General features: G+C 46.7%; 1 protein-coding gene across 3 annotated transcripts in view; it reads right to left on the bottom strand.

The window, feature by feature from the left end:
* Positions 1-23,178, bottom strand: part of LOC138480867 (probable global transcription activator SNF2L1) — a 1,964,402-nt gene that overhangs the window by 1,398,897 nt on the left and 542,327 nt on the right. For all 3 annotated transcript variants that reach the window (XM_069612650.1, XM_069612651.1, XM_069612652.1), the window contains one exon: positions 7,609-7,709. In XM_069612650.1, coding sequence (XP_069468751.1) covers positions 7,609-7,709 — 101 coding nt within the window. The remainder of the gene's footprint in view (positions 1-7,608; positions 7,710-23,178) is intronic.

The raw sequence follows: 23,178 nt of genomic DNA, 5'->3' as shown, positions 1-23,178 counted from the left end.
TCATGGACCAGGCCGCTGGCCGGGTTCGAGTGCTCCACTGCGACACCCTGCTGCATCAGGAAGCCTCTGCTGGGGATCGGAAGATGGACCAGCCCCTGGGAACACGACTGCAGCAGATCTGAGAACCACAACCTCAAAAAGCCAGTGGGGCACAATCAGGATGAGACTGCAGCCCACCGATGCCCAGTACTTGTAGAGAGTCCGCTGGAGCAACAAAGGAGGAGGAAACAGATAGCACATGGGGCCGTGCCAGCAGAGCTGGAATGTGTCCCCCAGAGACTCCTGACCCTGCCCTGCCCAAAAAGCAAAACAGGGGCATTTGGATTCAGAGGAGATGTGAATAAGTCCAGATCTGGAAACCCCCATCTCTGGAACTGGGGTAACAAGCAGTTGATGCATAACTCTCACTCAAGGTGTTTAACCCCTAGCGGCTGAGCTGGCCCGCTTCCGCATTGCTGTCCCACGGGAGATGCACCGAGGAAATCCATATCCTTCATGTCAGGGCCCATTCCCAGATTGACAACGCCTCCAAGCACAGGAGTGGGGAACGGGTACAACCCTGTTTGTTCAGGTAAAACATTGTTGTGGAGTTGTCGGTCCTGACCAGAACCGCCTTGTCCCAGATGAGCAGCAGAAAAGCCATGAGCGCCAGGACCACCTCCCTGAGGTTTGAGCCTGGACCTTGCAGCATGAATCGAGTAGCACCCCAGCCCGAAAGCGAGGAATCCATTGTCACCACCAGAGTGGGCTCCAGCAGGGTAAAGAGGGCTCCCACTACCATACTGCTATCCATCATCCACCATTGAAGATCTGGGAGGAGGGACAGGGGAATAGGAATCCTACCCGACTGTGACCCTGTTTCCTGGTCACAATTAGCCACCAGGTGGAGCCGGAGTCACCTTATCTTGAGGCAGGAGTGCTGAACCATGAGCACGCAAGATGCCATCAGCCCCAGAAGGTGCTGTTATCACCATGCCGAGGTGGTCAAGTTGGCCAGAAAGTACCCTATTACCCTGCGAAGGGAAAGGAGCGTCTCAGGTGTGGGGGAACACCTGCTGCACGGCCGTGCCCCAAGGCACTCCAAGGAACACCAGATCCTGGGCGGGAGCCAGCTGCGACTTCCGGCGGTTGAGGGAGAACGCCAGCTGGTGAAGAACGTCAGCCACTCGTTGGGGCAGAGTGAGGGCCGAGTTGAGGGCCGAAAGGCAGCACCTGTAGTGGAAGTGGTACAACATAATCGTGTACCGCAGACATTTCTGATGTGGCTGGTAGATGGGGACATGAAGGTACACATCCTTGAGGTATAGGGAACACATCCAGTCCCCTGCACATAGAGCCTGGGCTATGTAGACTGGATTAATCATCTTGAAGTGTTTCAGTCGTAAAGATAGGTTGAGAAATGACAGGTCCAGGACTACCCTCAGGCTAGTCTGGTTGTTCTTGGGTACTGCAAAAATCCTGGAGTAGAAGCCAGAGCCCCTGTCTGACTGAGGAACCGGTTCCACTGCCTGCATCCCCAGAAGAGATAGGATCTCCTATGAAAGGGCCAGGGATCCTATCTGAAGTAGAGGATGAGAGGAAGGAAGAGGGAAAGGAAGAGGAAGACTGAAAGGATCCACGGACTCTCTAAACAATGCTTCCAGCTGCCTCGAAAAAGAGCCAGCCGGCACCTACGGGCGAGCTGTGTTCTCTGACCATTATGTCATTCTTTTTTGGCTTCTGAGGCCTGAGCTGAGGTTCGGGTGCGGAAACATCTGCGCAATGTCCTCTGCCGTTTCCTCCTGTGTTCACTAGGGGATCTGTCCGTCCTCCGTTTATTGCGGTCTTCAAACCCCTTGAAGCCGACAATGGTGTGGGGCTTGAAGTCGGTCCTGCGCAGGGACTGAGGATAGGACTGATGCCCTGGTTTTACTCAGGATGGCTAACGACTTGGTGGTCTGCACAGAGGTCTTATTTTAGTCAGCTTGTCATTGGTGGATGGATGAAAAAGATCCAACCCCTCAAAAGGATGATCCAGTATCCTCTCTTGCACATCAGAGTAGAATTTAGTGGCAGGCATCCACACAGTCTGCCTCATCTCGGCCCCCAGGCACAGCCCTCTGCTGTCTGTAACCATGTGCGGGACAGAATACTCCATGAGGTCCTGCACTATTGCTAGGTGTGGCCAGCCTGGCCTTGAAGGAGGCTTGGCTCTCCAGAGGGAGGTCAGGCAGGAACTCCCCGATCTCTCGCCACAGCTTCTGGTTCACCGCAACAAGGAGGGCGTCAGCGTTGGCATGCCGCAAACGCAGCCCAGAGTTGAGATAGCAATGCTTGCCAAAAGACTCAAGGGCTTTGTCCTCTTTGGAAAGACAACTGGAGATGGCCACTGCCGAGGAGGACGATGATGATGGTTTTGAATACAGGGAGGCCGGTGCCACATCTGAATAGTGTGGTTGGGAGGCCGGGAAGACTTCCTCCCCATCCAAAAGCCTGAACTGGCTGTCCAATTTCTTGTTCATCTGGGCATTGACCCTGGGCTTCTCCCAGACCTTTCTCGCCACCTGCAGGACATCCTTCTGGAGGGGAATTCCTGAGCGGCTCATGGAACGTCTGGCCAAAATCTCTGCTACCACTCCCCAATCCTTGGGGGATTGCTCTTGCTGAGGGAATCCCAAGAACTCTGCAAGGCCCTGAAGACGGTCATGAAAAGCCTTCATAGATGCCAAAGGCTCTTGTCCTGGACATCATCGGGAACAGGTTGCAGCACTGGAAGCACTGTTGGAACCGGAAGAGGGCCCAGAGGCAGAGGCCTAGGAGGCATAACCTGTGGGTTCACGTTCTTGGCATGCCCTTGAGGAAACTCATCATCTCTGGGGAGCACATGAGGAGGAGTAATGTCATGCCAAAGCACTTGGGGCGGTATTCAAAGAAGCCACAACCTACTAGGTTCCCTAGTAAAGCTTTTTCAGTATGAAAATACAATCATCAGAATCAAAGAATTTGTCTCTCTGCCTGCAGGAGGGGATGGAGGTTACCATGGAAGCTTTGGAAGCCATTGTCAAGGGGCGGGAACCGGCGTTCAGGAATCAAACGCTAGGCAGCTGACTTTCTCTACTTTAGCCCCGCCTTGTCAAGGTTTCAGTGCTTCTGATTGAACTTTTCTCTTGCTGTTTGCTTAGTGTTCACGTATCTTTTGGCTATTGTTTTTTTACCTGCTTTTGAACATCCCTTGACTGTCTTGATTACTATGCTCTACCTGGTTATTAGGAAACATTGCTTACGTCCCTGGATTGGCCTCGCTTGCTCCTTTTGGTTTTGACGCCACCCGCCTGTTTTTGACTCGGACTGCTCTTGGTTTGCCTTGTTTTGTTCTTGGCTTGAGTTTGTGTTCCAGTAGTACTCATCCCGGAACGTTTTTGGACTTCTATTATTTTCTAACCTTGTTTTGGCATATTTAGTTAAACCTACCTCCCATGACTTCTTTTGGACTCAGCCTCAGCTGTACTGCGGGATTAGTTTCAGCCTCCGCTGCTACGTGGGAGTTGTCTCAGTTTCAGCTGTACCGCAGGATTCGTGTCAGCTTCCACAGCTACGTGGGAGCTGTTTCAGCCTCAGCTATACCGCGGTATTAGTTCAGCCTCCGCTGCTACGGGGGAGCCGTTTTAGCCTCAGCTGCTCCGCAGGATTGGATTCAGCCTCCGCTGCTACGTGGGAATTTCTGAAATTACTTTGGTACGTTAAGTCTGTCTGCCTTTTCTTTATTTCTCGTGCTTGTGGGTTCCTTACACACTAGACCCTTCTTAGTGAATAAGAGGCTTTAGGGTGTTGTCGGGAACATTGTAATGTATGTTATAGGCATCCCCTTGTCTACGGCATAGTTTCTTGGGATTATCAATTGCTCTGAACTTCCCTCATTCCTAGGAACTACCTAGTACCACTTTATATCCCGTTAAGCCTTTGCCACATTTTGTTTTGCCCGTTTCTGTGTCACATTTATTGTGGTAACTGTGATTCGACAAATCCTTTGTGATTTTTGTTACAGAAACCTCAACGGCTATTGTGCCTATTTCCAACCTGATCTTTTGGATCCATCTTCTAGTTTTACAGGTTAGTGTTGGTATCTAGCCTTGTATTCTTGTACTACGGCCTGTATTAAAAGGCATTAACCTCACGTGTTTCCTTTTACAGCCACAGTGGTCTTGAGGGAATCCAGTCTTTCAATTAATTGATTCCTCTGTATGTTTAGTTGTACATTCAGAGGGATACATTAGTGGGAAGAATTCTTCTTCTACACTACGGGGTCAAGTTTATGAAGGAGAGTTCTGACAAGGAAGCACTTGAAGGAGCAATCCCTGCAAGCCACCGGATCACGAGGGGCGCAGCCCTAAGCGACGCTGCATCTACTTTCCCGATCGAAGCATCGAGGCGTCTGGGGCGTGTAGCTGTAAGGCTGCGAGGGGTAGATGAAACCTTGGGAAGACCAACCACTTACACCATAAAGTACGCCGCTGCTTCCCGAGGGAAGGAGACTGGAACGTTCTTGCAGGGCACATTCTGTGGGTCAAGGACCGGGGAGATCTGAATCCAAGATTGCCACCGGCCTAGCAGGATCTGCTGCATGCTTGTCAGCCATCTTTGGGCCTTGCACCACGCCCTGAGAGGAAGGGTGCGTAGGCACCATGCCACTTGCTGGCTCAGATATGGAAGGGCACTCTCTGACCCTGGAACCTGAAGCAGAAGCGCCAACCTCAAAGATGATTCCGGTAGACTCAGAGCCCTCGGCCCGCTGGACAGTAGTCGAATCGCCTTGCACCACGACCTCAGAGGTGGCTCTAGTAGGCTGGGCCGGTAGATCACGACCATCCGTTACCCACTGGCCCCGAAGAGGAGGCTGAACTTGATCGCCCCTCTGTGGACTGCCGGAAGAGCCTGTGGGCCCCTCAGCTTGGAAACCTTTGGGAAGGAGTCTCCGCACTGAGGAGCCATACTAAATAAAGGGCCTACCTTGTCTTGACATGGGGTCCTAGAGACAAACTCTTTAAGATGACCTGGAGGAGAAGCATGGAAAATCTCCCTCCAGCGTGAAAGCGTGAAAGACGATTCTTCAACGCCAGGTGACCGAGAGCGCTGCAAGCCGTGCACGCATCCTAGTGGTGGTCAGGCACCAGGCACTCAAGACAGAGCCCATGGGGGACCCAGGCCAGTAACAAGCGATAGCAGGATGCGCATCTTGTGAACACACCTGCAGCCGACAAACGCTGGGGGAGGCAAAGCACCAAAGGGAGGTGAAGAAGATTATAAAAAACAAAGAACATGGTGCACGCAGAAGTTAAAAAAGTCTTTGCACCTAGCTGCCAGGTCGGACACTATCCATGTGGAAAAAGGGACTGAGGTGAGGTGCCAGAGGGAAGGGTCTGGGGGGCGTTCCTACGCCCAGAGCCATGCCCCTTCACCCTATACCAAATTTAAAGGGGAAGCTCAAGTTTTCACTGCCGAAAGTTGCGGTACCTCAGGTATAGCCAAAGAATGAATTGAAACTATATTAAAGAGGAGGAGAAACCTGGCAGGAGAGTAGAGTACACATGTATCCTACCAAAATTAAAACTAACAGCCAAGTTTTCCTGCATACAAGTTGTTTTGCTGACCAAAAGAAGCCCAAGGAAAACTCATATCCTTGAAGGTTTAAAGTGCAGTGAAGAGAAATCCAGGGAAAAAGAGCTATCTTCTGAAACTGTGAGCTTTATCCATTTGGAACTTTTGTGTTGGAGTTACACCTTTCCTTTTTGAAAATGTTAACACTTTTCAAGGCCAAAGACATTTCCCTATTCACCTTAGACTTAATTTTTAGAACGTGAGGGCCAGAATAGTATTTTAGATACAGGACAGTTTGGTTTGGACATCTTGACATTGGACAAACACTTAGTTTTGCTTTAGGCTGGAAAATGCCCCCTAGAATAGGTATAGTGTGGCATTTTCCAACCCATTTTTGTTTCAATAAACCTTTATTGTCCAAAACCATGAGTCCTCTATGTCTGGATCTCATTCCTGGCTCCTCACATATGGCATCACGAGTGGAATCGGACCCAGTTGACAAAAACTGGGGATCCCACAAGAATAGTAAACAGAATCACATGATCTCTAGCTCCCTGACAAGGCAACCTGGAAAAAAGTGACTAACGTCATCTTTTCCACTAATAAATCAACATCCCCCTGACCAGAGAGTACCCAACCACTCTCCATTGGGTCAAGGGTCAAGACCACCAGATCAAGGCCGGCTTGGAAAGCATACTACCCCAACATAATTTCGACACTAGGATGGGAGTCAGCTTCCCATTATTAACATCTCAGACATTTTTCCCATAAAGAGAACCGCAGAAGGGAATAGCTACAAACTTTACTGTCCCCGAAAGTATCTGGTTCCTGCCCGAGACAAAATGGTTATCTCCTTGGAGCTACGGGTCGATCGCCCCAAGACTTTATGGGACTACACAAGGCTATACTTCAATGTCTACCTTACAGATCCTCCAAAATAAGTACCGCATGTATGATATCGCAGGTCTAGACTACGGGACCAGGGAAGCTGACGACTTGTTGCCCTGTGAAGATACATTTGTACTTTGTTGCGGTTGTCTAGTCACGTGTTATCAGACCCAGGAAAGTCTGCAACAAGTAGTTGGGACAGAAGTCTTGACTATTTGAGGATTATGAACTAAAGACCGGTTTGAACTGTGTCATGTCTCCTGAAGAGAGGGATGGAAAGTCTGCAAATAATTTGTATTCTTGCACTGAGGGCAAGGGTACCGTGAGTCCTTCTAATGTTCCTCCCCTCCCCCCGTAATAGTCTGTAATCCAAGGATGGAGACCCATAGTTTTTAGTTTTGCTTATTTCATACATTTTAAAAGCCATCATGGCCACATCTACTTTAATTTCAAAATAAATCATAAAATTAGAGTATTTTTGATCTTTCTCTCAATCCATAGCAGTACTCAGAAACAGCAAACAGGAATAAATACATAATTCATTGAGGAATAGCCTTGCTGCTGTTTCTGTCTTTGTTATACCATTGGATTGTATGTATTTGCATGGAGAAAATAATGTGTTCTTAATTGAGAATGGAAAATGTTTGCAAAGATAGGACCATGCTCTCTTAGCAAATGGTTTTCGGACATGACCCAAATGTGTGAATATTGTAAGTCAAAAGTGAACTTTTTATAGAAACCCATGTATTTTGCAGTATTCAAAGCATCTAAACTGTGTTGGACATGCCACTTTTCCATCACATTTCCGTCATATAAAATTAAATGCTTTGTTTAAAAAATTAGATACATCCCCCTTACAAATGCAACACATGGTTTATATGCCTGGATGCATTTTAGTGAATAATGCACTTTCCACCATATTTTAACTTCCTTGGAATTCAAGAGGCAAGTTATTCAAGTAATTCAGTGGACATGTAAAAGATGTGTTGCAATGCAGCTTATCAAGCACATTGGAAGACAAAAACTAGGATCTACAGTATCTATTAGGCGGACTTAAAAATGTTGTATTACCACAAAACATCATATCTTTGGTAGGTCTTATTCATTGCAAACTTCAGACAAATTCAAGAAAATCGTTTCACTCACAGGAGGGCGACTCCTCAAATCGTACACACACATTTGCTGTCTTTCGACTCTCTGACAGCAGTTCTTCATCTTCTTCTTGCTCCGTTCGACGGTGTCGGGCGCTGAAACATTAATAATATAGATAATTATGCACAATTTCTTTTTAACTCTCTTTATTTAATTTTTGTTTTGCCGGAAAGGAAACACTAATTTGATGGAAACAAACAAAAATAAAGTGAGATCAAACTGTCATCTCATTCAAACTGGCAAAAATAATCACAATTCCAACAATATTTCTAAATCTCAGAGGAGATTACAGTAGTAAATTCTACGAGAAATATGCACACCTTAAACAAAAAAGAAACCGATCTTCTCTACCTTGACCATTGGACCTTTAACCATCTGGTAACCATTACCTATTATATATACTTAGTCTTAGTAGAAGAAAAATGCAGATATATGTAAATGATTAGCATGTTAATGGAGAAACATGATTGTAAGTGAATTAAAATGAAAATGAGAAAAGTATGCTTATTCAAGAAGGGCTACATCTTTATATCCAGCACCAGGCCTACAGTATCTTAGAGAGAACTCAGTTTTGAATGATAGGCTTGTAGTCAGGATGGTGGAAAGTATGTTGGCACACCCATGCATAATTTATTTGCATGCTTGCTTTCTTCTGCCTTAGCACAAATATTCATAACCCTGCTCACACTGCCAAAAGTATGAACACTTTCAGTGTTAGTAATAACTAACAGAAGCAGCTTAAAACAAATGATGATAGGAGTGTGAGACTCTTAATTATATCATGAGGACACATCTATGTTGGTATCTCTTGAAGACCGGAGGAGTAACCTTGGGAGGCCAGGGTTGCATGTCCTCTAATAGAAATCCATTGTGCTAATTATACGGAGTGAAATCCTTCTCATGAAGTCATAAAATCCTTCACTTGTCATACAGAAGTAAATCTACTAAAAACCTATAAAAGGTGTTGACAATGGCCCAGGGTAACAGAGTTTGGATTACATAGGGATTGGGTGCTGTTGTTCCTGTGTTCCCACTGCAGTGCTGCTATTCAAGATTCACTGAACTAATCTGACCGGAGATTCAAGTCCCATGTCCGATTTCTGCAACAAAGTTAAAGCAGATCTTGTCACTGCTTGTAGGGTTAACCCTTTCCTGCTCCATCCACCCTACAGCTACTCTCTGAGTACACATGTTCATTTAAATAAATTAAGCAGACGCAAACTACAATGCCAAGTTCGTTGAATGTGGTCCAAGGAGATATGCTACACTATTGGGTTCCAGCACTATGAAATTCTGTCTGAGAAAAAGACAAGGGCCTCATTACGACCCTGCCGGTCCAGAAAGTACTGTGGCGGTAAACCGCTGCCACCGTTCTTTCCGGACCGGCTGATTCAGAGTCCTGCAGGCAGGAGGTGTTACTCCCGCCAGGTCTGACCTGGCGGGATTAACACCACCCGCCTGCAGGCGGACATGGAAACACCGGCTCTGTCATAGAAGGAACCAGTGTTTCCATGGGAATGGGGATTTACAGAATTCTGCCTCCGGAATTACCGCGTCACCGGTGTTGTAATGCCCTGGTGATTCCGGAAATCAAGGAGGCGGAATGGTATTACGGGTCCGGCTGCAGCCTGCCGGTTTTTCCGGCACGGCTACAGCCGGACTCGTAATGAGGCCCAAAGAGTAAATGATTGACTGAACTAACTTTCTGCCACCAAGCAACAATTATCTCCCTTGTCTTAAGGGTAAGTATGGCTGTAATGCTGTAATTTTCCAATCACAACCTGTCATGTCTATTAAATACTGATCCCTGACAGCCAATACAGTTAAATCTGTGTTGGTTGATACTGGAAATCCTAACCATAGATTTGACTCTGCAGAGCAGCAGATATGCATGAAAGCTTTCCTTAGACCACAATTCCTTCAGCAACGTTTGGAGGAGGTAGGATAAATACCACATCATTTGTCATGGGTTAAATGACAAACCTATATAGTTTACACTTTTTTTGTCAAACTTGCCTTTTTATTGAAATTTCGATGAAAACAGCAAAGTTACAATAACCAAGACATCTGATAAGCCGAAATTCTCTACATCATCCTTACTTTCAAGTTTATAGCCTATTTATTTTGAAATCTGTTTATTAGTAATGTGTAGTCACATTGTTCAAATCCACAGAGGAAATCATATCACCAATGAAACAAACAATATCAATCAGTATGAAAAGCGACAAACAAATTACAGCAGTAAACCGAAAAAGGAACAACATAAAAGAAAACAAGGCATCCCAGATTATCTTTCAGCTGGTAAGAGGGCAGGGGCCGGTGTGTTTCTGCAGTGCGTTATCTGCCAGGGGGCCTCCATAGGGGGAGAGGTAGCACAATCATCTGAGGCCCATGTTCCAATACAAATGTCACTTATTAATACAAGCCTGTTAGTTCATGTGTCCAAGGAAGGTAATACCCAGCGGTTCATGGGGGTTCATCATCCGACAGGCTGAACATCGCAAGGAGGGGTGCATTCCATGACTCAATATTCTCTGTGGGCTCCCAAGTATCGACCCTCAGGGCTCTAAACCAAGCAGTGGTCTCTACTGTACTCCATAACTAAAAAGTCACTGCACCATTTTATTCTTTTATTACATTTTTTCTTTATTTTATCTGCATTTTTGAAGCGTTCACACAGCCGGCGGTATCGAGGCGTTGTTACAGGAATATGTCTCTTATGTGCGTATTTATAACACGCTTAATACCCAGAGGTTTCCCAGCACAGACCCGGGGATCGAACCTGTGTTGCTTTGTGTCGTCCTGTTTCCAAGGCGAGCACATTGCTGCTGAGCTATCCTCCCGGGACATAAGTGATATTGTGGCCCCCTCTTTTGCTTCAATGACATTGCTATTCGTCTTTTAGCTAAAACACATGCTAGGTCCATACATTTGATCTCATCTCTTCATTTGTCCAGCCTGGGGTAAGCGCTCAACAAGCAGTCTGCCGGATCCAACTGATATTGGATGACCCCAGCCTTAACACACATCAACTCTATCTGTTTGTTTGTTTTATTATTTATAATGCGGACCAGACCCGAGGGTATCAGGGCGCAGGGAACAGGACAATTTTCAGCTTACGTTACAAATTACAGTAGTACATAGGAAAGTCAATTGCATAATTACAGTCGTACATTTACAGTAAATAGGGTACAGTAATATAGGACAGGGTATATAGTACATTAATCAGGGCTGGGTGCATAGATAATTACAAGTTGAATGCTACATATTTACATTTGTACATAGATGTGAAACAGGGATATGATACAGTGTAATTTCTTAGTGATCGTTCACATTCAAGCCACTTGATTATGTTCAGTCTGAACAGGTGGAATGGTTGGTCAGCCCTCACGGGGTGTGGAAGGGAGTTCCAAAGCTGGCCTGCTTTGACTGTGAAACTGCTACCCCCGGCTCTTGACAATTTGAACCTCTGTGTCAGCAGGCAATTGGTGTTCATGGCCCTAGTCGGTCGTTTAGAAGTTTTCCTGGTAAGTCTATCTATGAGGTATCTGGGTGCCGCATTATTTAGACATTTATGCGTGAGTGATGTAATTTCTAGGGTGATTTTATCGTTAGTGGAGAGACAATTATTTTGCCGTCTTGTTTCAGAGATATGCTCTTTCTTTGAAATCTCTAATGCTGCTCTAAGAGCGTTGTTCTCCGGGATCTGAATTATATTTATAATCTTTTTATTAGCACCTAGGTATAAAGCGTTGCAATAGTCAAGTTTGGATAGTATCAACACCCTGGCTAAGGTCAAGCAGCTGTTTGACAGGAAGGGTTTGCCAGCTCTGATCAATTTACAAGTATAGGCTGTGGCTGAGGACATAGAGCTGACCTGTTTAGTGAATGTTAATGTGGAGTCCACGTAGAACCCTAAAGTTTTCACATCTTTCGCCACCTTGATGGTATTGCCATCAATAATGAAGGAGGTGTAATTGTGACTGAGTTCATTGAGGTTAGGCGTTGTGCCTAGAAAGATGAGTTCAGTTTTGTCATCATTTAGGCATAGACCATGGGCCGCCATCCATGCCTGGATGATGAGGTATATCCTGTTCACCAAGGCCAAATCCTTGTCGTAATCCCCAGTAAGTGGTATGAGAATCTGGGTGTCATCTGCATAGTTTGTGTAGGTGACACCAAGACAATATAGATCATCGAAAAGGGGCTTGCTAAATAGGTTATACAGTGTAGGTGAAACGTAGGAGCCTTGCGGCACTCCGCAGGTAATGGGAGTGGAGTTGGCTGCTGCAGAAGGTGAGAAAACCCATCATCCTGTTAGCTAAAAAGGACTGAATCCAGACTCTGGCTTCCTGGGAAAAGTGTGCAGCAGTATCGAGGTGGTTACACAGGACCTTATGGTCCATTAGATCGAATGCTGCCGAGAGATCAAGGAGGAGTAGTAAAGCTAACTTTCCTTTGTCTCTCAGCTCATCAATCTGAGCTTTGAGGTCAATCAGGGCCGTTTCAGTGCCATGTTGTGGCCTGAATCCTGATTGCTGCATGCCAAGTCGATAGTTTTGCTTTAGGTAGCCCTGTATTTTCAAGTAAGCTACCTTATCCAGGATCTTCAGAAGGAAAGGCACTGTTGTCACGGGTTGATAGTGGGGATTGCCGGATCTAAGGATTGTTTTTTCAAGAGTGGGAGTACCCATGACTCTTTTAGGTTGCTTGGGACCGTCCCAGTGGTGAAAGAGGCGTTAATTAGCTTAGAGATGAAGGGGGCCAAGTCTCTAGTGGCATCCTTCATGAGTTGGGCCGGACAGTTATCTCCCTTACAGTTCGAAGGTTTGAGCGAGAGGATAATTTTTTCAACTTCGATGATGGAGACCTTTGCAAAGTTACAACAATGGGTTGGTTTAGGAGACGGCAACTGAGTAGTGTGAGGTTAGTAGGTAGGCTCTTTTTTTGGTGGCTATTTTATCCTGGAGAGTATGGATTTTATTAGAAAGGGTATTTTGAATGTCAGAGCACCATGTGGTGTCCTTAACGCAGTTGTCATGCACAGGGATTGGGTTTTCAAGCTCTTTAAGTATAACAAATAATTCCTTGGTACTTGAGTTGACTTGCGCAATTCTGTTAATAAATGTTTCCTGCTTAGTGTGCAGTATTTCATTTTTGTACAGAGTGGATATGTGGATTAAGTTGGCTTTGTTTAGGTCAGAAGGTGTATGTCTCTACATATTTTCACTATTACGTTTTCATCTTGAACGGTGCAATAGTGTCCAAGGCAGATGCCATGATTTTATTATATTCGCTGATTAGCGTGGAAGGGTCAGTAGAGTCAGGAATGGAATTGAGAGTGGGTAGTCTGAGGGGTAGGAGTTTGTCCTTAGTTATGTTCTTTTTGTTCCTTGTAAGAGTGGGGGGAGCAGATGATTGTTCTTGTTAGTGAGTTTTTTGGCATCTAATGTAAAGACTGAGGTGATGGTCTGTCCAGGATTGAGGGGTTATAGCAGATATGGTAATGTTACAGTTGTAGTCCGCCACCCAGTCAAGAGTTCTACCCTTGTTATGGATAGGTGATATCACTTTTTGCATAAGGCCGAGTTCATTGAGGGTATTAGCTATGAAAGCTGCTTGCTGGTCTTTAGGGTCATTAAAATCCAAGTTGAGATCTTCCAGCATTATTTGTGAAGAATCTTTTAGATTTACAGATAGAATAGTTGAGATATCCTCCTCAAAGGTGCCGATAGGGCATGGCGGTCTGTAGATCAGATGGATGGTGATAGTTTGGGTATCAGAGATAGTCCGTTTAGCCGTAAGGGATTCGCATGAATGAGTCTCTGGAGATGCAACTAATATTAGAGCTAGGTTGGCTTTAGCTATAATAGCTATGCCTCCACCCCGGGAGTTTGGCATATCTGCTCTAAGGATGTTGTAGTTAACTGGTGTGGCGAGCATCAAGGCGGAGCCTGCAGCTACGTGTAGCCAAGATTCTGTGATAGCAATGAAATCAAGATTTACGTTCTGTATGATGACGGCAATCTCTAAAGCATGTGCTACTAGAGAGCTAGAGTTTATTAGAGCTCCTTTCAGGCTTGGACTCTCATTATGTAGGCCGTGTATGATATTGCTATCATTTTCCTCAGTTGGTATAGATTTGGACTGCTTATGTAAAATGTTGTTGGGTAAATTCAGTTTAGGCTTAGTGGAGGGTGAGATTAGGATGGACTTTTTTTGTAAGGTAGTTAGTTTTTTGTCAAATTCATTTCTTCTGTATTTGAGATTGAAGGTAGGTGCCAAAAAGCATGTGTTAGGGAGAATTCTCTGTTTAGGCTGAATTTCCTAACCTAGTGAGTCCCCCAGCAGCTTTGCTGGATTTTTGGGGTTTATTTTTTTCTCCTGCCAAGAGTGGGACTCTTTTACCCTCACTCTTGGGCATGATTTGAGTGTGTTTCTTTGAATCTAGATGTGCTTAATGGGCTATGGGGTCTTTTACCCCATAGGTGTTTATGTGTTTTTGTGATATGTGTTACACAGCACCCTCAGTGCAGTAACACAGGGGTGTCATAGTGACCCCCCAGTATAGACTCCATACCCTGGGACTGACTACTGTCTCCCAAGGCATGTAAAATCACCATTGACTTTACTAGTCTCAATTCTGAACAGAACCAGTACAAACCATCATATTGTGGACGTACTGGCTGGGGCAATTCAATTGCCCTGGGGTCTGTTAGTCGAGGGGGCACATCTCCGTCCCCCCTGATCGAGTTTTGGCTGGTGGCAGTGGATACTACTTTTTATATTCAACCGCAAATATTTTCCTATGGGATTTCCCATTGTTTTAGGCTACTATCTTTATTTAATTATTTACGGTAGCCTCGAACATACCGCCGTTTTTTTTAATCAATATTAATTCTCCGGTTGGTATTTTTTGCCAAAACTTGATTCTAAAATGGCGTTTGTGTTCTCTTCTGTGACTCCAACCCAAGTTGAGCCCTTTGTTCCACTTTTTGGCGGGCTTCTCCACAGAAGCCCTCCAAAGTGGTGCCACTCTGTCTGGGGTACTTAGGAGGGGTGGAGGGGGATTTAGGCACCCTGGACTGAGTTGCCTAGGCAACTCAAGTCGCACTCCGTCCTGATTGGCCCAAGTGGTGAGCCGGCCGGCTCATCACTTAGCATGTTTGAGTGACAGCTAGGCTGAGTGAATGGGGGTTTTCTGCATAAAAGCAGGGCTTTGGGGACTGGAACTTCAGAAGTTGCCACAGGACCTAAGAATCCGACGAGGGAGAAGCTGAGCCGACCTGCCACGACGCCACCACCGGTGGAGCCCTGCTGGACCGTCTCACCACTTTTCCCAACGACAGAGGAGATCTCCCGCCGGAGAGTCTTCTTCCTTTGACTGGTGGGGATAACCAGTTTCACCGTCTTTTCGCCTTCCCGACGAACCTCGTGGCCGCCTTGCCTGTGACAAGCACCCGGGCAACCGGAATACCACGTTTTACCACGACAGCGAACAAAGGTACCACCTTTAACCGGAAAACTCTGCGGCTGGTTTCTTCCCTGGTAGTGCAACGACCTTCATCTTTCCTCCAAGTCGAGATCTTCTCTTCCCCTGGACGACGACGCAACTTGCACCCAATGCCAGGAACAACTGCCACCGCTGGAGGATCCTTCCCACTTAAGGTACCGTGTCCCGCCTGGCTTCCCTTGCTACCGACTGTACGGGGTAGATTTAGCCCCCGGCTTTCGAACCTGGGTTAGCCTGGGACACACTGGCTAAATTTCCTAAAGCCTCTCTAAACTCTTTTTGAACCCTCTGCAAGACTTTCTAAGCCTAGTGGAACTGTGTGATCTTGGGCGCATTTGTGCTCTGCTCTCTCCAAGAGTGGGCCCAGCCTTTGGACTTTGGCTCACCAGTGACTTTTGCTCTTCTGTCTCGCTAACAGTGTTCCTGAATCTTAGAGTGGTGTACCTTTTCCATATTCTGTCTTTTTCCCTCCCTTTCTCACAAACTTATTGGAGTGCCATCTAGTTAAGCGCTCACCTCTGTATGAAAATAAGTGGTGTTTTACTGTGACTTATCTGATAAGGAAAAAGGGGTGTATATATTACAATAGTAGCTGTGTTTAGAATATTTTACAATAAGAGTGCTGGAGTGTTTCAAACAGTGTGTTTTTAAATAAATAATTATATACTTTGATACCAAAGCTCTGGTCAGTGTTTGCTTGTATTGGTGTGTCTGAGTGCCTATTGTGTATACTTTGCATACTGCCTAACTCTTCTTGAGAGAAGTCTGACTGCTCAGCCACAGCTACCAGGTAAATCTGGTTGGTACAGACTGCTACCAAGTGGGTTTACTGCTAACACCTGTAGTCCTAAATCTTTTGCAGTGTTCCCTAAGGGAACTGCACAGGTTTCTGCCTAACAGCATGCCCCTGCACACACTGCCGAAACATATGAATAATATCTGCACCGTCAGGGCCACACCATGGACAGGTAGGTGGCACCGTAGGACCAAATCTGGAACAAATCAATGTCCCACTGAGTATCGCTCAGCTCTTGGCCCAAATGTGCTTCGTAAAGGCACAGTGTAAAGGTGACTGGAGGTAATCTGAGGTAAGCCCCGGCGCCTGGGCACGCAGGGGACATATGAGGCTGGTGACCAAAGCACAATTGTGCTGAATGTAATTTCTGCCCTCGTAGTAAACACAAAGTGCACAATACACCTAGCATAGCTGCCTGCCTCATTGAAGTGTGACCCCACTCTCCAACTCGGAGCTGATTAAGCTAACTGAGCCACTCGTTTAACCACTCTGTAGCAAGTAGGCCGTCCACCAAAGATAAAGGCAAGTCAAAGGCGACGATAATGGACTCATTTGCGGTGACGAGAACGTGGCCCTCGCCACAAGACAGCACAACTGCGCCAGAGGCCCTCAAACCAACAGAAGCAGCCAATCGAGATGGGGAAGTACTCAAGGCCATAGCGGCTCTGAGGTCCTTCATCGACATGAAAATCGACGAGGTGAAATCAGATATGCAACTAATGAGGCAGGATGCCAGAAACCTGACAGAGAGGGTAACGACCACTGAGGCTGGGCTACAGGAAGCAATAGAGACCGCGACGGACCTGTAATCCAGGGTAGCTGACTTAGAAAGAAAGGTTTGATGCTAGAAGCAAGGGCAGAGGGGGCAGAAGGCCGGGCTAGGCGCAGCAACATAAGGTTGCTTGGGATCCCGGAAGGAATAGAAGCCTCGAACGCGACCAGGTATGTGGAGTCCCTATTACAGCAGGAGATCAGTGCTGTGAAAACTCTCAGGGCTTTGCGGTGGAGCGAGCCCACAGATCCCTCCAAAAAAAGACCACTGCCGGGCTCACGCCTTCGCCCCAATGATTGCAAAAATCCTTAGTTTTCCAAGAAAGGGAGATACTACTTAAACACTTGAGGGAAGGTGGTGTGATAGAACGTGGCGACTCCAAAATAACCATATATCCTGATTACACACCATCTGTACAAAGAGCCAGGAACTCTTAGGCTCCTATCAAAGCACGGCTCCGTCAACTGATTCTGAAATAAATGCTACTATACCCCTCCAGGCTGAAGGTGATCCCACAAGGGGCGAGCTATATTTTTGGAAACGCCGGCAGCTGCCAACATGTGGCTGGAACACAACAATCTGGCGGATGGGAAGGAGAGGGTCACTTGATGTACACTAACACAGAGAAACTAATAATTGCAAGGAGTAGGCCAACCTAAGCTGCCACGAAGGAAGCAAGTTATTAAACTGAAGTTGACCGTTGAAGCATTGCTTATATGGCTGGGAGACACGCTTGGCCACACAGCCTGTGCAATAAGCCCTAACCCATGATATTGACGCCCCGGAAAGGGCTGGACAGCGTGGAGACGCCTGAGCGCAGCAGCAGGGATGCAGACGCTGGGCGCGGTTACTTGGTGTGTGTTTGTTGTTGTTGTTGTTGTTATTCTTTATTGTTCCAATGTCTTCAAAAGGTACAGGGGCGATTGGGGCAAACACACAAACTGAGTCCGCACCTGAGCCGGTGTAGGGTAGTGCAGTGTCAGGGGGGGGGGGTCTTAATTTCGAATGTTCAGTACACAAGAAGCGGGATGAGATGTGGGCTTGGGGTGCCTTAGTGGTCAACTATGGCAGCACAACTTAAAATATTGATGTGGAATGTGCATGGGCTGGGCACTTACCTACGCAGAAATATAATTAAATCTTACCTACACAGGAAAAAGGTGGATATAGCATTGCTTCAGGAGACCCACCTTACAGCAGAGGCCCTGTTAAAACTAAAGGAATGCTGGGGGGTATGGAGAGGCAAGGATATGGCGCTCCTTATTCCAAATACGCAAGGGGAGTGTTCACTTGGGTCAATCCGGGGGTGCCCTTCAGTCTACTGGGGGTCGACACAGACGCAGAGGGCAGATACTTAGCATTATGGGGCACAATTGAGCAGACTGAGATTTGCATAGTGAACTCGTACTTCCCTAATTATGGCATACCAGCATACCTCAGCAGGCTCCAGTCAAAAATAACTCAGCACCGGGAGGGCTTCTACGTTTGGGATGGGGACTTCAACTGTGTAACAGACGTGGATTAAGACAGATCTGAACCACCGAAGAACCAAGCGGAAGTAGCCCCGGAGGCGCTAAATGCCATGCTGGATCACTTGGGTCTGGTGGATGCCTGGAGGGAACTTCACCCTACGGACAAAGCTTATTCACACTATTCCTCACCATGTGGCCTGTGCACACGAATAGATTATTTCTTTATTGACAGGGCAAAACTGGTACAAGTGGAATCAATACAATACATGGGCAGACCGATTTTTGATCACTCTTCCTTACTTATGCACAGGGCAATGACGGGTCCTAGGCCCCCCCATACCATTATGGTGAATGCCCTCAGAGGCACTCACCGATCAGGCTTTCAGAGAGATGCTTGGGGAAAAAATTGAAGAATATATCACGATCAACAGTGGCAGTGTGGGGAGAAACCCGATGATACCAACTAAACTTGACACTTTTACGTCAGCATTGGGCCTAAAGGATGCATGGAGAGACCTGCACCCAACGGAGAGACAATTCTCATTCCATTCAGGCGCACACGCGTCGATGTCTAGATTAGACTACTTCTTCCTCCCCGGCGAAAACATACACAAGGTGTTGGATGCAACTCTACATCCCTGCGGGACATCAGATCACTCCCCACTCACGATACTGCTGGAAACAGAGAGAGCCCAGCCTCCGCCGAGGTGGCGATTGAACGCTTACTATCTAGGATTTCCAGATCTAACGGAGAAGATCCGGGAAACAACTACAGAATATTTTGAGCTGAATCAAGACTCAGTGGCTGACAAGGAAATAGTATGGGAAGCATACAAGGCGACTCTAAGTGGCAACATACTGAGTTGGACAACCGCACACAAAAAGGCACATAAGAAAGACGTTGAGGAGGCAGAAGCAGAGGTGAAACGCGCTGAGACGAAATAGACAAGAACGGGAGCAGAGATAGATAACACATCCCTGCAAATAGCACAAAAGAAACTGCACAATGTCGCCCTGACATGTGCGAAACAAGCGCATAGAACCATGCGCGCCAGTCTTTACGAGACAGGAAATAAGGCCAGCAGGATGCTGGCCTGTTTGGAGAGGAGAGAGGAGGGGCACCACCAAGTGCGCCGCATAATCACCACAAACACCGAATGGGCCTCAACTGATCCAGACATCGCAGAAGCATTCGCAACCTACTATGAAACACTATATGCCCCGCGTATGACACCAACGGATCCCGCTGGGGGCGACTATAGAAATTTGATTACATAACACGCACCACCAGAACACACAAAGAAGGGGGCAAGCCCAGTAGATTATTAGCGTGGTTGTGTAAGCGAGAGCACCCGAAAGACCCAAAACTACACTTAAGGGTGAGGATGGGGTGCTGCACAAGACACAAAAATCAATCAATGACACTTTTGCAGCCTTCTACACAAGCTTTACGCCCATGGCACCCCAGTGCCGTGGAGGGATATCCGCAACACGCTAGAAGAGATTGAGCTTCCCAAGCTGGGTAAATCACAACTAGAGGCTTTGGAAGAGGTAATCACTCTAGAAGATGTCAAAGATTAAATCAGATCGCTGGCCACCTGCAAATCCCCGGGTAGTGATGGGCTACCCCCAGAGTTTTACAAAACATATGAATCAATACTGACCCCGGTACTCCATGAAGTATTCCGGGAAGCATACGAAGTTGGAACCCTACCAAAAAGTATGAGGGAAACACTAATTGTCCCTATACCCAAACCAGACGACTGTGATTCGTATCGCCCATTAGCAATGCTAAACTATGACATCAAAATGTTGACCACCATACTGGCCAAACGCCTGTCCAGAGTGATAGGGGGTATTGTGCACGAGGACCAAAGTGGCTTTGTGCCTGGTTGTAACACGACCACTAATCTGCGCAGGATACAAAACATCATGGCGCACACTATACAAAATGGGGAACATTTGGCGGTAATGTCGCTGGATGCCATCAAGGCATTAGATTCCATATATTGGGAATGGCTGATGGAGGTGCTAAAGGGATTTGGGTTTGGAGAGGGCTTTGTGAGATGGATAAGTACTGTACAAAGACCCCACGGCAAGGGTAAAAACAGGTAGAATGGTGTCAGAGGGTTGAGACATAAAAAGAGGCATTAGGCAGGGGTGCCCACTTTCACCCATGCTCTATATACGGGGGCTAGAACCCATTGCGATATATATCAGGAAATAATTTTATGACGCAGGGATACGAATAGGCGGGAAATATCATGTAATCCCGCTATATGCAGATGATGTGCTGCTCTACTTGAGAGATCCACAAAACAATGCTCCAGTGATCCTGAAGGTACTGGATAACTTTGCGTGCTACTCTGGAATACATTTCAGTAAGCAAAAATCTTGCATGTTCCAACTGGCAGGCATGAGGGGAATGGCACCTGAGAATCTACCGGAGGTGGTAATACAGAGGCAGCCTGACATGTTTAAATACCTGGGGGTTAAGATCAGGCATACGCCAGAACTCATACATGAACACGACACAATGGCTGTGATTCAGGCCCTCTGTAACTCAATGAATGGATCCAAATTACCATTATCAATGATGGGCAGGGCTATACTATTTCCAGAATGTTTGCTATTATATAAGGCCGGCTTTCTTTCAAAATTTGGAGGCCCTGACCAGAGATTTTATATGGGGGTCGACATGTCACAAATTAGCGCTGCACACGCTAACTCTGCCTTGCGGGACAGGGGGTATACAACTCCCTGACTTTGAAAGATGCTACTTGGCGGCTCAACTTAGCCATACAACCAGTTGGCTGTCTTACAATGTCACTGCTGAGAATGTTCGCGTCGACCCACTTGAAAGAAACACTGTGGATCCCACAGACCCACTCACGACACACTCCCATGTTAGTGATGCTGGGCATACAGGTGTGGAATAGGGCTAAACTGTCTTATTCTTGAAACACCCTTACTCGCCCGAGATTCCGTTAATGGCAACTCTAGGAACGGCAACTGCTGACCTACACACTATGAGACACTGGGAAGGGTTGGGCTTATACACCTGGGGGGACATGTACGAGGAGGGAACGTTCAGAGAACTGGAATCGCTCCATGAAAAAGAGGTCCTGCCAAAGTGACAATTTCTGTGGTATCAAAAGATTAAACATGTGTTGGGATGAGTGGCCGGTAGAACCAACAATAAACCCCTTGGTGACAGAATTGTATAACCTAAGTGATAGATGGAAGCCAGTGTCCAGGCTGTACGCCCAACTAAATGACACGCCCAACTCCTGTAGTGCCGCAATGAGGGCCTAATGGGAGAGTGACCTTGGCGAAACAATAACGGAGAAAGAATGGGAGAGGGCACGACTGCACCCCAAGGGAGTGTCCAGAAACGCTAGGTTCAGATTGATACAAATGAATGTCCTATACAGAACATATATGATCCCAAAGAAAGTAGCGAGCTTTAACAAACGGTCAAGGGCGACATGCCCCTGGTGTGGCAATAGTGAAGCTGACGTGATACACATGTTTTGGAGGTGCTTGAAAGTGCAAAGCTTCTGGCAAAAGAAAATCGAGCAGGTGTGTAAAAAAGCCGGTATCAACAGATATGTCTGGTCCCCGAAAGAATCTTCTAGGCACGTATCCTTGGCGGAATAAAACCAAACACACAGTGAAACTTATGGGACTGGCATTCATATTAGCGAAAAGAACAATCGCAATGGCTTGGAAATCAAAGGCGGGTCCGCAGTGTTCACGATGGAAAGTGGAAATGGAGAGGTGGGCTGCAGCAGAAACTGAAGCGTGGGGGGCAGGGACTGCTGGGAATGCTGAGGAGATAAATGTTACATTTGAAGCATGGAAAGCCTTGATTAGAGACATGCTTCTCCCATCTGATGACATGCCTCCCTGAACACACGAAGAACAACCAGTAATGAAGTTAACACATTAGAGATACTAGTGGTATGCTGACCCACCTCTGCCACTGCCCTTAAGGTGTGTACTGCTAGATTAGAACCTCCAAAATGTAGTGATAAGCTGCACAATTGACTGAAGACAGTTATGTTCATTGTTTGTTTAATGTTGGTTTTTTTTCCACAACTATATATAATGGCACTGCAATACTGTTTACTATTGATAGCTATGTGATGTATAACCTATAAATGCCAATAAACACAGTTTAAAAAAACAAACATCACTGATCGGGCCCCGGAGTGGGTTTTCTCCTTCCTCCTGGATCGACCCTCCCAGGTCCAACTTGAGTACTTTCTCTCCACCACCTCTCTCTCCACATGTGGTGCTCCCCAAGGCTCTAATCTCTCACCCTAGCTCTTCAATATCTACTTGGCCTCTTTGGTACACTTTATCTCTTCCTTTTTCTCTAACTTTCAGTGTTGTGCGGATGACACTTTGCGCTCTTTCAGACTCCCCTCAGCCTCCTCTCCTCTCTCACTCATTTATTGAATATTTATCCACAATTCAGGATTGGTGCGCCTCCAGCAATATCTGTCTCAATGCCAGTAAGACTGAGATCCTTCTCATTGGGACCCCTGCTCCCGCTTCCCCCTTTCAATCTGGCAGCCCTCCTTGGACCCTCTTCCTTCGCCTTCCTGTGAAGCAAAAAACCATGGCATCATCTTTGACTCCACCCTCTCCTTCTCTCCCCACATCACAGACCTTGCCACGAAGGTCCACTACCAGATGCACCTCCTCAGAAGTATTCTTCCTTTTCTAGCTTTCCCCCAGATGCTCACTGTCTCCAGAGTCCTGGCTCTATCTAGACTGCACTACTGCAACAACCTCTTTCTCAATCTGCCTTCTTCTACCCTGCGCCCTCAGCCACTAATCCACAACAGGACTGCAAGACTTGTCCTTGGCCTCAAGCCCACGGACCGTATCTCCCCAGCCCTGAAATCTCTCCACTGGTTCCCGGTGGCTGCAAGGATCAAGTTCAAGAACCTCTGTATCATCCACAAGGCATTCTGGGGCCAGGGCCTGCACTACATCCAAC

The sequence above is a fragment of the Ambystoma mexicanum genome, chromosome 5p (genome assembly GCF_040938575.1).
Source record: "Ambystoma mexicanum isolate Mex_15411 chromosome 5p, UKY_AmexF1_1, whole genome shotgun sequence".
NCBI lineage: Eukaryota > Metazoa > Chordata > Amphibia > Caudata > Ambystomatidae > Ambystoma > Ambystoma mexicanum.
The sequence above is the reverse complement of the archived record's forward strand: the minus strand, read 5'-3'. Positions and strand labels throughout refer to the sequence as shown.